The sequence below is a fragment of the Pseudophryne corroboree genome, chromosome 6 (genome assembly GCF_028390025.1).
Source record: "Pseudophryne corroboree isolate aPseCor3 chromosome 6, aPseCor3.hap2, whole genome shotgun sequence".
In the NCBI taxonomy this organism is placed as follows: Eukaryota; Metazoa; Chordata; class Amphibia; order Anura; family Myobatrachidae; genus Pseudophryne; species Pseudophryne corroboree.
The window spans coordinates 80,186,011-80,200,646 of NC_086449.1; the positions used below are offsets into that span (position 1 = coordinate 80,186,011).

The following is a 14,636-nucleotide window of genomic DNA, read 5'->3' on the forward strand; positions in this document are numbered from 1 at the left end:
TTTGGGTCTCTTTGCTTGTGAATTTCCTTCCCGCCCTCCCGCCCTATGGGTAGAGGTTGTGTTTGTTTTGACACGGAGTGCATTGGCGTTTAATTGCTTGGCTGGTTTATTCGTTGGCTATTTATAGGCGGAAAAGAACGGCAGTTTGTAGTTGTATGGTTTTTTATAGGTAGTAAGTTTCAGTGTTATATGGTTTAGGTGCACTCACCTCCATCGACTTAATGGCCGCTCGACCACCCATCCGGGAGGCAGCGGCAGGGCACCCAGGAGCGGTGGGAAGTCACTGTGGGGGTTGTGTTGACACCTATTACCGGTTTTGATAGGGTGCTGGACGGTTTCGGTCAGTTTACCATTTTAAGTTTACCAATAGTTTAATAGAGCCGTTCTTTTTTCTGCCACCATTATGCCGGCTGATTCGGCATCTTAACAAACTTTTTCCCAATTACAGGTTTTGCTATGGTTAGGGTCAAATAAATAGCTAGCAATTTTTCTGCCAAAATCAAGTCTCTGTGTCTTTATTTACTGGTATAAGAGGTAACTAAGGTTTACTTGAATAAAGGGGGTCCACCAAATATCACTAGGATGTTTATGTAATTAATGACATGTGAAATGTGTGTCTGAAGAGATCTGCTCGCTGGTCACATAAGTTCTCACCAGACCAAGCTTACAGGCATTGGCTCAGTGATGTGCAGGACAGCAAACCTCTATAGAGATCACAGGGAGGTGTGGAGACAAACTAGACCTTGGCTTACTGACCTTTCCGACGTCATTACACAGCGGTGACAAGGACACTGGTTATGTCAGCAATAATATTAGCAGCTATACTCCCCTGTCTGGAACATCAACATAGTACCCTTCATCAGACACTCTGAACTGAGCTGACATCCATCAGTGTGCATGTGTGTGTGTGTGCGTGTGTATGTGTATATAATATATATATATATATATATATATATATATATAATATTTCTGTCGTAAAAGGAGAGGCAAGGGGGCGGCTTATGTTTTAGACGCATTTTTATTACACACATTTTGTGGGAAATCCCCTGAAAGCAGATATTTTCGGAGGATATCTTTATAATGTTAGTATCCCCTAAAAGTATTACAGGGGTTCTGCAGCAGATATCAAAGGCATCTGCTGCACTTTCCCTGTTTCTGATCGTAATAGTGATGGTATTAGCTATTGTAGCTAATGGGCTACATATCGTATCATTTACTGGGAGAGGACGCTCATGGATTACACAGGTTCTGTGGCTGGCTGACTTCAAGCCTACAGTTCAGCTGGTTTTAATTACCCACAGAACCTGTGTAATCCATGAGCTTCCCAGGTAAAAGGGATAATATGGTCATCCTACACATGTACCTTACACATCGCAGTGATGGCCTCCTATAGGAGCACCTGTCCCAGGATGTGATTTTTAATGCATCTAAGTAGAAATTCATTTCTTATTGCCCGAATGTTGGTGATAGGAAATTCTAATTATCCTGTCTGAAACTCAATTAATAATAAATGGGCCCCTTATTGATGTAATTTTATTTTAATACTCTATTATTTGCATTCCCCATAGCGTCCTCTCTACTGTTTTTAAAATAAATGTGTGTGACGTGTGTGTGTGAATGTATAAATCTATCTATCTATCTATCTATCTATCTATCTATCTATCTATCTATCTATCTATCTATCTATCTATCTATCTATCTGTCATCAGGTAGGTGGTATGGCACAAGGCCGCCATCAAGGGGGTACTGTAGGGACAAATGTCCCGACCCGGCCACTCTGATAAAGAGGGGAGGGCCCAGGCCGCTCGTACCACCTGACTGCTCAACCACCCGACCCCCGCTGCCACTGTAGCTATTGCCGTTTGATGAATTGGGCCCCCGTCCTCCCACCACCACTGTCCAGAAGTAAGGTGATGCTGGCGGGCCCTCTGTTCTCCCCCCGACCGCTGCCCAAGGATCATGCAGCAAACCAGGGGCGTAGCCAGAACTTTGAGGGACCCATAGCGCTATTTTGTAGGGGCCCCTGACCCAATGCATCTTGAAAGACATCTTTCCACAGCAGTTGTTAATTTTATGCCCCATAATAATGACTTAGTTTACATTATGTCACAATGTAATGCTGCCAGTACACACACATTATGCAACGCAGTACCCCAAATTTACATATAAGGCGTCTATTCATTTATTGTGCTTGACGTTAACTATACACTTTAAGCTAGCTTATCAACTAAAAATAACGACACGGACACAACTGCGTTGTATTAAATGGTCATTGAATTTATTAATTGGAATGACCTCACTCGTAGTGGGTGGCCAGGAAGACGCTACCACTAACCAGCTCTAGTCACGATCTTACAAAATGGCGGCGACTAAACGCCCCAACTGTCATGGGTGCGTCTGAAACGCCCCATCTATATATATCAGCATAACCTGTGTTGCGAAGGTCTCACCACCCCTTCCTATAGCAGAGTGAGGACGCTCCCCAAGGAAGCGCCCCTCGCCCCCCCCCCACAAGGGCAGGACACACTTGCCGTCCTTCAAAAGGGGTAAGTGCCCCACAACCCCACTTATGCTACAAGTGACCGCTGGCCAGTAGTGCTGTCCCGCCCACTAAGTCTGAAAGAAAGATAATAGTAAGCCAAATTGAAGAGGGCCAAATTAGAGAGCCAATAGGGTGGGTGGGTTGGCTTCCAGCCGACAAGAGGAAGCAGCTCTGGAAGTTTCTACCCTTAATGCACTAAACACCTCCCCTACACTCACTCAAAACTCTGATCTGCCTAGCAACAATTGACCTCTTCAACCAATCACAAAATTGCAAGACTCTTATATAGATATCGTGCCCAGCCAGGCACTCTCCTTATCTTATGCAACACTACAGTGCCCTCAGTTCATATTATGCTGTATTACAGTGCTGTCCCAGTTCATATTATGCCACACTATAGTGCCTTTACTTCATACTGTATCACATTACAGTGCTCCAGTTCATAGTATGTAACATTATAATGCCTTCCAATTCATTTTATACCACATTACAATGAGCAGGTAAAGAGGCAAAGCTAGATATTTGTAGGCCCCATGGCTAAAGTTTGTAAGGGTTCCTATGTATCTACGGTAGGAATGGTAAAAATTATATAACACATGTAACAGTGACAGGGTAGATGGGCCCCTCTCAGCTCTGGGTCCCATAGCAGCTGCACTCCCTGTACCTATGGTAGGTATGCCCTTGCAGCAAACTACTGAACATGTACGGAAGGAAGGAGGTGCCACAGCTGTACAATAAAGTTTATTGAACAGCGCTCATGACGTCACGCTGCACCAGTGAGGCAGAGCGGAGCCGCGGCGCCTGAGGAGCACCGTGGGATAGAGGAGGAAGAAGAAGAAGGGTAAGTATGTAATTGCTTTATGAGGCAGAAGGGGGCCCGGGGCTGGCTGGGAACAAATAGTGTGACTGTGTTTGCAGTGTAGGGCTCGGGCTGCTGTGAGGCGTTACAGTGCATAAGGAGATATAATAGCAATGCTGCAGAGCAAAGCAGCAATTACTGTAAATATTCTGTATCTAAGTAGGTTTTTAAATAAATAACAGCACTTCTATACTTTTGCTTGTGTAAGTCCTAGAAAATGTAATAATTATTTTTGCTTTAAAACATATTTTTATGTACTGCAGATAATTTATATAAACTGCAATATAAACTTGCTTGTCCCATAGATGCATAGCTACTGTAGAAGCATCAATGGACTTAATTCATATGTGGCTGTTTTTGCGATTGCTGTTGCTATCTCTTGCCATACGCAATTGTGATTAAACACTTATATGGACAAAAGCTAACCTGAGCATAGGGACGCCCACTGCTGCCTCCTAATTACCATCTGACGGCGTATAATTGCCGGTACATCGGTGCCATCATCGCAAATTGTGTCATGTCGCAGGATCTGAGTGTCTCTGTAGAAGCGCAGGCTGAGCTGCTCTCCCTGGGCGCAGAGGGCTCTCCAGTAACAAGTAAGCTCACAACTGCTAATGTACGTAAGGCCAGAAAACGCCATCTGGCAATCAGCATGACACCGAGCACATGAAACCCCTCGCAACGATCATGACACCCAGCACGTGAAACCCTCGGCAATGACCACGTAATTTAAAAGTAATTAGATGCTTTACTGCAGTGCATAGTGTATCATGGGCATTGCGGTGTGTGGCATAATATGGTGCAGGGGGCATTACTGTGGGGGCTTAACATGGTGGAATTTTTTTTTCTCCCTGTGGTGACCGAGGTCTGTTGGTGCAGGGTCAAAAACTGTGGTGTAAGGTAGTCTTTTCCTGTGAGGCCACACCCATTGTAGTGAGACCACGCCCATTTTTTCAAATCGCTATGGGGCGTATTATTGAATGTCAATGGGGGAGGGGAGCACATTTTTAATTATCGCACTGGGTGTCAAATTGTCTGGAGGGGTGATACATTGCCTCTCTCCCCGTACCTATACTGACACTACCACCCTGCTAGTAGAGTCAGATCAGGAGGAAGCGCAGGTGATTGATTGATGCTGTGCTTCCTCCAGCAACAATAAGATAGCCCGTGGAAATAAAAAAATTAGGCGTTTGTGTGTGCGTTGTGTAACACATGCAGCCTAGCTGGATTAAGTAAGTAGAATGCCCCTATATGAGAACTTAACAACTTGCCCCTTCATACTGGATCAACTTCTATTTTAGATTTTCAGGCCTTTAAAGAAAAAATATATATATATAAAAAACCCAGAATGATCCGCAAAGTGAAAGCACGTGTGCTATTTTACTTTTTGTAATAGTGTTTCTAAAGATGACTCCAGTAGATAAGCTTCTTATAGAAGGTGGTAGTGATTTCGGTAGTAGGACTCCAGGCCGGGAGGAAGACATCAGAGGGTTATTGAGTCAGAGGAAATGTTCTAGAAAACATACCTAACCTGTTTCAGAAAACCCCATTGCCTAATAGGAAATCAATTTAAAAATGAGCTTTTGAATTTTTTGCCAGTTAAATGTGGACCTCGTCTTTTCTGTAGTACCGAGATGTCTTCTGAATCTGTCTCCTCGTGCTCATTTGTAATTGTGAGGGATAGTTAGTTACTGACATTGATAAAAGGTGTCCATTTGTGCTTACAACACAGAAAGCAACCGGCGATTAGCAAATGTGTGGAAATGATCCAATGAAGTTCAGGTAACAGATATAATGGCCATTACTGTGATTTTTACACAAATGTTTCTTTTTACTCATACTTGCTGTCTATCTGTCTGCCCCCTTCGGCGTAGCGGTGGTGGGGGTTGCGTGTTTTGGAAAGGTGGGTGGCCCGTTGGGTGTGATGACGCAATTTCACTATGGCCCCACTGTGTGGAGTTTGTATCTTCTCACTGTGTTTGCGTGGGTTTTCTCTGGGTACTCCGTTGCTCCGGTACTCCCGCAATGAAAATATATATTGGTAGGTTAATTGGCTCCTGACAATTGGCACCTGTGTTTGTGTGTGTACATGTGGTAGGAACAGGGGTGCAAATAGAAAAAATGTCTTATAGGTACTGTGTGCCCAAAACATGGGTGTGGCCAAATGCCACACAGGGCGTGGCCAATGAAAATGTGGGCGTGATACACATATGGGGGGCTAGATACACATATGCCCCTACAGTGCCAGATACGCCCCCACCGTGCCAGATATGCTTCTACAGTGCCTGATATGCCCCCACAGTGCCAGATACACAAATGCCCCACGGTGCCTGATGCACAAATGCCCCACGGTGCCAGATACACAAATGCCCCAGAGTGTCAGATACACATTGCCCCAGGGTGCCAGATACACAAATGCCCCAGAGTGTCAAATACACATTGCCCCAGGGTGCCAGATACACATTACGCCACAGTGCCAGATACACATTGTGCCAGATACACATTGCCCCAGAGTGTCAGATACAAATTGCCCCAGAGTGCCAGATACACATTACCCCACAGTGCCAGATATACATTGCCCTAGAGTGCCAGATGCATATTACCCCACAGGGCCAGATACACATTGCCCCACAGTGCCAGATACATATTACCCCACAGTGCCAGATACACATGACTCCGCTGCTTCCGCCACCGGAGACCGGACACATCACAGAGCATTGAGGGGAAGGAGAGGCGCTGCGCTCTCCTCCCCTCACACAGCAGCGGGCTGCAGGTATGCTGGACGGCCCGGCGGTACGGCATACCTGCTGGGAATTTCTTACTGGTACTCCGTACCGCCCCACGTGCAGCACTGGAATTATAGATTGTTAGCTCAACTGGGGCAGAGACTAATGTGAATGGGTAAATATGCTCTGTAAAGTGCTGCAAAATATGCTTACGACATTTAAATAACTGTTAAGAAAAAGAAATATTCATCGTGGCTACGCCCCCACTATGCAAAGCCATGATTACCACATTGTGAGTAGAGAGTGCTCTATGGCTTCATCCTGGACATCAGGAAATGCAGAGGTCATTCTCCATTTTGTTGCTGAGGAGTATGTGCCATCTGCACAACAAGAAAGTCCACATCCACAACATCCTGGTACTCTGCCTACCCCACAACCACAGCCTGCTACTCTGACAACCAAGCCACAACAACTTGCTACTCTGACAACCCTGCCACCACAAGCTGCTACTCCACCTACCATGCCTGGCCAAGCTGGACCTGCCCCTGATATGGCTTCGGCTGTATAGGATTTCCTCACAGTCCAAAGAGAAGTTTGTGGAAGCGCCAACAGTCCACATGCACACAAATTGTCAGCACATGCGCAAGGGCCTGGAATATATGACATCCTCACAACACACTTTAATGCCAAATTTACTAGGCTGCACTAACACCAGCCTAGTCCAAATAACCACTGCAATTAATACATTAATGGATGTGGTCAGGGAACTGTACTACAGTATAGCCTATTGTGGTGACCAATCACAACGTGTTACAATTATTGTCTTGTTTACCTGGCCTGTCTACTACCTCAAAGACAAGCCAAACCAGGTATATCACCACCAACCACTACTCCTAGGCGCTGGGGGTCGGGCTGGGGGAATTAGTCAGATCCTGAAGCTACTGCTATGTAGACTTGCCGAGTTTCAGGCTGCTCCCTCCGGGAGGGAGCAGCCACGTCGGCTGAACAGGGGGTGGGGCTATGATATGGGGACGAGACTGTAAAATAAAGGGGCGGTCTGGGGCCGTGGAGACGTGATTGCGTCATGGCGGCCACGCCCCCTGCTATGCAATGCCCACATTACATATATTGCAAAGCGGTGGGTGGAGCTACGATGATGCGATTCACCGCGAATCGCATCATCAGCATCCCTAGACAACTCAATTTCACAAGGGGTGCGGGGTGCTGCACTGTGAGGCTTGCCTGCCTTTCCTGAGGCCCGGGAGCACCCCCCGATTTTTGGGAGCCTCTCGGCCAATCCGGGAGGGTAGGCAAGTATGCTGCTATGGGATGTGCAAAATACCAAATATTGGGACTTTGCACATGCGCAGGACCCTCACTTTAGAATGTAAGCTGTCGCGAGCAGGGCCCTCTTCCCTTTGGTGCACTTCCTTTCTTATACTTACATCTACACCCTTTTTCCACAAAGGCACCTAATACTTGCTGCTTATCTGAGAGTTATGCAGAAATGTTTATAAACCATAGGGGTAATTCAGAGTTGATTGCAGCAGCAAATTTATTAGCAGTTGGGCAAAACCATATGCACTGCAGGGGGGGCAGATATAACATTTGCAGAGAGAGTTATAGGGGCATATGCAATAGCGGGCGAATCGCGTCATTAGATCCGCCTCTGTGTGATTCGCCCGCTATCGCCAGCCGCAGCCCTGTCGCCGGGACCCTGGATTCGCAATATGCAATGAAAAAATGATTCGCCCCTCCCGCAGGCGGATTCCGGCCAATCGGCGATCAGTGGGCGTACTGAATTCGCCATCCCGCCCAAAGCAGCACTATATTAGGGCTTGTTTGTTGCATGTGCTCTGCAGCCATTTTGTGAACCTGCAGAGAGGTGTGAGGAGGTGCAGAGATAACAATTTGGTTGTTTGCTGTGGATATCTTTGGACACCCCAGCAGGCTTTATTCCAGGACAGTCAGGAGGATTCCTGTTACCCCGGAGCAGAGCCATTTTAGGAGCTTTTACTACATTTGTAGGTAAGTACCACATGTGTGTCTGGTGTTGCATGTATGTGTTTGTGTAGTGGGGGTTGCCATGAGGTGTACATGGGGTGTTTGTGTATGTGTGCATGTGTGCAGGTATGTGTATAGCCCCTTGCTTGTGTTGCTGCATTTTTAGGGGGAGACTTGGGTTTTGGGGTAGTTTTTCACGTTTTTTTTTTTTCTTTAATTGACTTTTTTGGGTCTTCTATTAGCATTGGTGTACCTCCTGAGTGTGCAGGGATGCTTTCTGGCCATTTTGGGGTGATTTGGAGCAAGTTTAGTCGACAGCCTGGTCGACATGTGCTGTTGACTGTTTTGCAAACATGTGTTTTCCCGCCTAATTTTGCTGTGGGGTGACTCCTGAGTGTGCAGGGATGCTTTCTGGCCATTTTGGGGTGATTTGGAGCAAGTTTAGTCAACAGCCTGGTCGACATGTGCTGCTGACTGTTTTGCAAACATGTGTTTTCCCGCCTAATTTTGCTGTGGGGTGACTCCTGAGTGTGCAGGGATGCTTTCTGGCCATTTTGGGGTGATTTGGAGCAAGTTGAGTCGACAGCCAGGTTGACATGTGCTGCTGATTGTTTTTCAAACATGTGTTTTCCCGCCTAATTTTGCTGTGGGGTGCCTCCTGAGTGTGCAGGGATGCTTTCTGGCCATTTTGGGGTGATTTGGAGCAAGTTGAGTCGACAGCCAGGTTGACATGTGCGGCTGATTGTTTTTCAAACATGTGTTTTCCTGCCTAATTTTGCTGTGGGGTGCCTCCTGAGTGTGCAGGGATGCTTTCTGGCCATTTTGGGGTGATTTGGAGCAAGTTTAGTCGACAGCCTGGTCGACATGTGCTGCTGACTGTTTTGCAAACATGTGTTTTCCCGCCTAATTTTGCTGTGGGGTGCCTCCTGAGTGTGCAGGGATGCTTTCTGGCCATTTTGGGGTGATTTGGAGCAAGTTGAGTCGACAGCCAGGTTGACATGTGCGGCTGATTGTTTTTCAAACATGTGTTTTCCCGCCTAATTTTGCTGTGGGGTGCCTCCTGAGTGTGCAGGGATGCTTTCTGGCCATTTTGGGGTGATTTGGAGCAAGTTGAGTCGACAGCCAGGTTGACATGTGCGGCTGATTGTTTTTCAAACATGTGTTTTCCTGCCTAATTTTGCTGTGGGGTGCCTCCTGAGTGTGCAGGGATGCTTTCTGGCCATTTTGGGGTGATTTGGAGCAAGTTTAGTCGACAGCCTGGTCGACATGTGCTGCTGACTGTTTTGCAAACATGTGTTTTCCCGCCTAATTTTGCTGTGGGGTGCCTCCTGAGTGTGCAGGGATGCTTTCTGGCCATTTTGGGGTGATTTGGAGCAAGTTGAGTCGACAGCCAGGTTGACATGTGCGGCTGATTGTTTTTCAAACATGTGTTTTCCCGCCTAATTTTGCTGTGGGGTGCCTCCTGAGTGTGCAGGGATGCTTTCTGGCCATTTTGGGGTGATTTGGAGCAAGTTGAGTCGACAGCCAGGTTGACATGTGCGGCTGATTGTTTTTCAAACATGTGTTTTCCTGCCTAATTTTGCTGTGGGGTGCCTCCTGAGTGTGCAGGGATGCTTTCTGGCCATTTTGGGGTGATTTGGAGCAAGTTTAGTCGACAGCCTGGTCGACATGTGCTGCTGACTGTTTTGCAAACATGTGTTTTCCCGCCTAATTTTGCTGTGGGGTGCCTCCTGAGTGTGCAGGGATGCTTTCTGGCCATTTTGGGGTGATTTGGAGCAAGTTGAGTCGACAGCCTGGTCGACATTTTGTAAGGGGCAGCCATTTTGTAAGGGGCAGCCATTTTGTGAGGGTCAGCCATTTATACATGTATGGTTTTTTTTTTTATAACAGAGATGTCAAGGGACAAACAAACCCGATCCGCCCCTTCCCCCACCCCCTCGGATATATCCCTGCAAAGCAATGAGGAGTGGGAGCCAACCCAGGAGGCGGATGCGACCGACCAGGCATCTAGTGACCAGCCGCGGTCGTCAAGGGCCCATGAGAAGTCCAAGAAAAAGCCTAGTAAAAAGGTACTTAACCACACCTGCAGACACAAATAGCATCAAACTTTACCCACTGTAGTTTGTGCAATGCCATGCACACCTACTGTAATAGGTGCGCAATGCCAGGGATACTGACACTCACAGGTACATACCGATCTTAATAAAATTTTTTATTTTTTTTAATCCCTAAAGGCAAGAAGCCAGCCAGAGGAGCAGTCGGAGGAGGAAGCCTCTGGTGAAGAAGCAGGACAGAAAAAGCCGCGTGGACCCAGATACACTGAGGCGGAAAACTGTGTCCTAGTGGATTGCGTCGACAGGTCCTACGACGTTTTGTATGGATCAAGGGCACAGAAAACAGCATTTAAGGTAAAGCGGAACATCTGGGAATCCATCGCCAGTCAAGTAACTGCAATTTCTGGAAACCGTCGGAGCACCCAAAATTGCTTGAAGCGGTACAGTGATTGCCGCAGACAGACCAAGAAGAAGATGGGGATTCAGCGCCGACATGAGACAGCTACGGGAGGTGGCCCGGCTCTCAATTTGAAGTGGCTACCCTGGGAGAACGTTATTAGAAGGCGCTTGAACCCTGTCATGGTCGAAGGAGTTCGCGGAGGTGTGGACTCCAGCCGTCCTGCTGGCTTTCTCGAGGAGGAAGAACCGCCCAGAAGACGGAGGAAGGCGGGAGACCAGCCGTCCAAAAGGAGGTCTGATGGTAAGAATACATTCACATGAGCTGTACTTCCCTTTAAAATTTTTGTATGTGCTAATGTGTTTTTTTTTTTTTTCAGACAGACCTGCCCAGAGGACATCACCTGCGCACAGGACATCGCCAGCGCACGGACCGTTACCTGTGCAGCAGGCATCGGCAGCAGCGCGCGGACCATCAACTGCGCCGCAAGCATCGCGAGCACACAGATCGTCACCTGTGCGCCACAGTTCGTCATCGCGCAGTTGGTCACCTGTGCACCAGACGACATCAGTGCACAGACTATCACCTGTGCACCAGACACCGTCGGCGACCACACCACAAGATGGGCGCCAAACTACAGCTCCTGCGCGCAGGCCATCACCAGATCGTCGTCTCTCCAGGAGCTCTGGGACTGTGACTGAAGAGCCTCAAGACACAACCCTTGTGGACCCATCACTCGATCTGTTTGAGTCTACAGGGTTAACTGACGAAACTTTTCTTGGGTTTGAGGACAGCCGTGCAGATGTATCCAGCCAGACCCTTGAAAAGTCTTCCGAAACGAGGACAAGTGGAGCTCCTGAGCAGCGGCATCACAGGATGGAGAAGGTTTGTTTGTTTTTTTGTGGGGGGGGGGGGGGGGGGGGGCAGTAGTTGTGTAAAGTTTATCAACTTTTCCAAAATTTATTTTGCAAACAGTGGTGCCACGAACCAGCAGCGGACTAGCTTCGGGGATTGGTTCGTACTTCAGGCCGGATCTCCTCCTACAGGAGTCGTCAGAGGATGACGAGGTGGAAGTGCAGGAGGCTCCAGTTACTACATCCCTGCGTGAGTAAATTGAATTGTGAACCTTCCAAAAAATGTTTGTTGAATTTGGATAATATTGTCTAATTTTCTTTTCAGCTGCCCAAATGAATGTGGTGGCAGACATCCAGGAAGGGCAGAATCCCTCAACTGTTCAGAGGGTTCACACCCTGGCATCAGAGATTGGGACACGCCAGGATACATACACAAATGTTGTGGGAAGCAGACTGGACAACATTGAGAGGACAATGGAGAAAATGTCCAACAATCTGCATGAACTGCAGAAGACTATTTCCGACAGCACGGCCACAATACTACAGATCATAATTGAAGATCGTAGGGAGAATAGGAACATACTTAACATCATGTCCGATTCCTTGGTCAAGCTTGTGGAAAAAACCACATGTTTGGCAGAAAGCAATAAGAACATGTCGGATAGTCATCGACACTCCGCTTCCAGCCAACAGCTCATCGCAACCACACTGCAGATGATCTATGATAAGCTCCCAGAACCAGCTCATCAACACGCTGGTGATCCACCATATCCGCCATCTCAAGCCACAAGGACGCATCGTACCCTTCCTCAAGTCCCATCCCAGTACAGTCAGTCACAGATGTACCAGGGATATACAGGGATGTACCCCACCCCCCAGATGCCTCCACCACCAGCCGCACATTCTTCAGCAGCATGGGCACCGAGGGCCAGTCGACATACTCCCCAGCCTCCCAGGACATCCACGCCCTATCAGGGGGAAGAAGAGGATCCGGACAGACTTCCACCATAAACCCGGTCGTATTATTTTATTTTATTTTAAATGTTTTTCATGTATCCCTGTCTTCCCCTCCCATTAGTTTGTTGTTTTTCTTACTATTGTTTTTTCTTTGTTGGGCTTCCCCACCCGTGACCGGGTACTACCAAGGAGCTTTGTGTAGGCATACATGCGCGGGCATGTATGCGGGCGCGTGTGGTAACGGATGAAAGCTCCTTGCGGCTACATGTATGATGGGCCAAAGAGCTATTCTGATACCCCCTTTTTCTTCAAAAAATCCTTTTTGTAATGATGTACTGTAGACTTTCATTGTGTGAATTTACTATTCACTAGTCTGTGTTTTTGACTTCATAGGATTTGTGAGGAAAAATGAAGTGGACGGAATAAGATTGTGTTGAGCGTACCAAGGTGAGTAGAACCAAATTTAATTCAAGAAACTTTGAACCGCATGCCTTTGTAGAACAACACCGCCCAGCAATGGCTCATGCTGGGCTGTGTTGTTCCACAAATGTTAGCATGTCAAAGTGCTGACCACTGACGACACTCTTTCACTTTGAACCGCATGCCTTTGTAGAACAACACCGCCCAGCAATGTCTCATGCTGGGCTGTGTTGTTCCACAAATGTTAGCATGTCAAAGTGCTGACCACTGACGACACTCTTTCACTTTGAACCGCATGCCTTTGTAGAACAACACCGCCCAGCAATGGCTCATGCTGGGCTGTGTTGTTCCACAAATGTTAGCATGTCAAAGTGCTGACCACTGACGACACTCTTTCACTTTGAACCGCATGCCTTTGTAGAACAACACCGCCCAGCAATGGCTCATGCTGGGCTGTGTTGTTCCACAAATTTTCATTGGAAAAAAATGAACAAGTGTGTTTTTACTTAAATATACTTTTTTTTTTCTTTTCCCCACAGATATCTATATACACAAGAAAAGAATGTAAAGAAGAACAAACTACTTTTTTTTTTTAATTAACTTTCAAACTTTATTAAAAATTTTTTTATCTTCAATAAACTTTTAAAAATAGAAGTTTCCTGTGGTTTTTATTAAAATTTGTAATGCAGTTGAATTGTATGTAAGATTGCCCAGGGAACATCAGGGGATCTGTCTCTTCACGTCCACACCACTTAGGAAGGATACACCGGAAGATCTGTGGAAGAGAACAGTATGAGCTACCAGATGTGGGTAATAGTGTCACCCTGGGACAGGAAAGAAGAGGTAAATACAGACCACACAACACAAGCGGGTTGCAGCGGCCCAAATGCAACCCTCCTGCACTTGCATCACTACACATCCAAACATTCCCTGACCAGCATTGCTGTTTCATGGAATGTTTGGATGTGTAGTGACGCAAGTGCCGGAGGGATGCATTTTGGACATGCCAGGGTGATTTAGGACAAGTGAGTTTTGTTGGTCAATTGCATCTCACCTGAGGTGGTTGTCTGCTACATGGCGGAGGGTCAGGTCCACATCACCAGTAGGTCGCCCATGGAACATTGGGTGAAATGTCGTGTCTCCTCACATCCACGCCACTTGGGAAGATACACCGCAGTACCTGTGGAAGAGAACCGTTTAAGCTTTCAGGTATGGGTGATAGTGTCACTCTGGGGCTGAAAAAGGAGGTACATACAACAGTCCACACAACACAAGCGGGTTGCAGCAGCCCAAATGCAAACCTCCTGCACTTGCATAACTACACATCCAAACATTCCCTGACCAGCATTGCTGTTTCATGGAATGTTTGGATGTGTAGTGACGCAAGTGCCGTAGGGCTGCACTTTGGACATGCCAGGGTGATTTAGGACAAGTGAGTTTTGTTGGTCAATTGCATCTCACCTGAGGTGGTTGTCTGCTACATGGCGGAGGGTCAGGTCCACATCACCAGTAGGTCGCCCATGGAACATCGGGTGAAATGTCGTGTCTCCTCACATCCACGCCACTTGGGAAGATACAACGCAGGACCTGTGGAAGAGAACAGTATGAGCTACCAGATGTGGGTAATAGTGTCACCCTGGGAATGGAAAGAAGAGGTACATACAGTCCACACAACACAAGCGGGTTGCAGCGGGCCAAATGCAACCCTCCTGCACTTGCATCACTACACATCCAAACATTCCCTGACCAGCATTGCTGTTTCATGGAATGTTTGGATGTGTAGTGACGCAAGTGCCGGAGGGATGCATTTTGGACATGCCAGG

General features: G+C 47.3%; 1 protein-coding gene across 1 annotated transcript; it reads left to right on the plus strand.

Annotated features, from left to right (window-relative positions):
* Positions 1-7,757: 7,757 nt before the first annotated feature.
* LOC134934301 (serine/arginine repetitive matrix protein 1-like) lies at positions 7,758-13,440 on the plus strand. The gene is made up of 7 exons (XM_063929764.1): positions 7,758-8,155; positions 10,022-10,200; positions 10,366-10,885; positions 10,962-11,471; positions 11,558-11,686; positions 11,762-12,840; positions 13,353-13,440. Exons 2-6 carry the CDS (start codon positions 10,024-10,026, stop codon positions 12,445-12,447), a joined length of 2,022 nt encoding a protein of 673 aa, XP_063785834.1. The 5' UTR covers positions 7,758-8,155; positions 10,022-10,023; the 3' UTR covers positions 12,448-12,840; positions 13,353-13,440.
* The last annotated feature ends 1,196 nt before the right edge of the window (positions 13,441-14,636 follow it).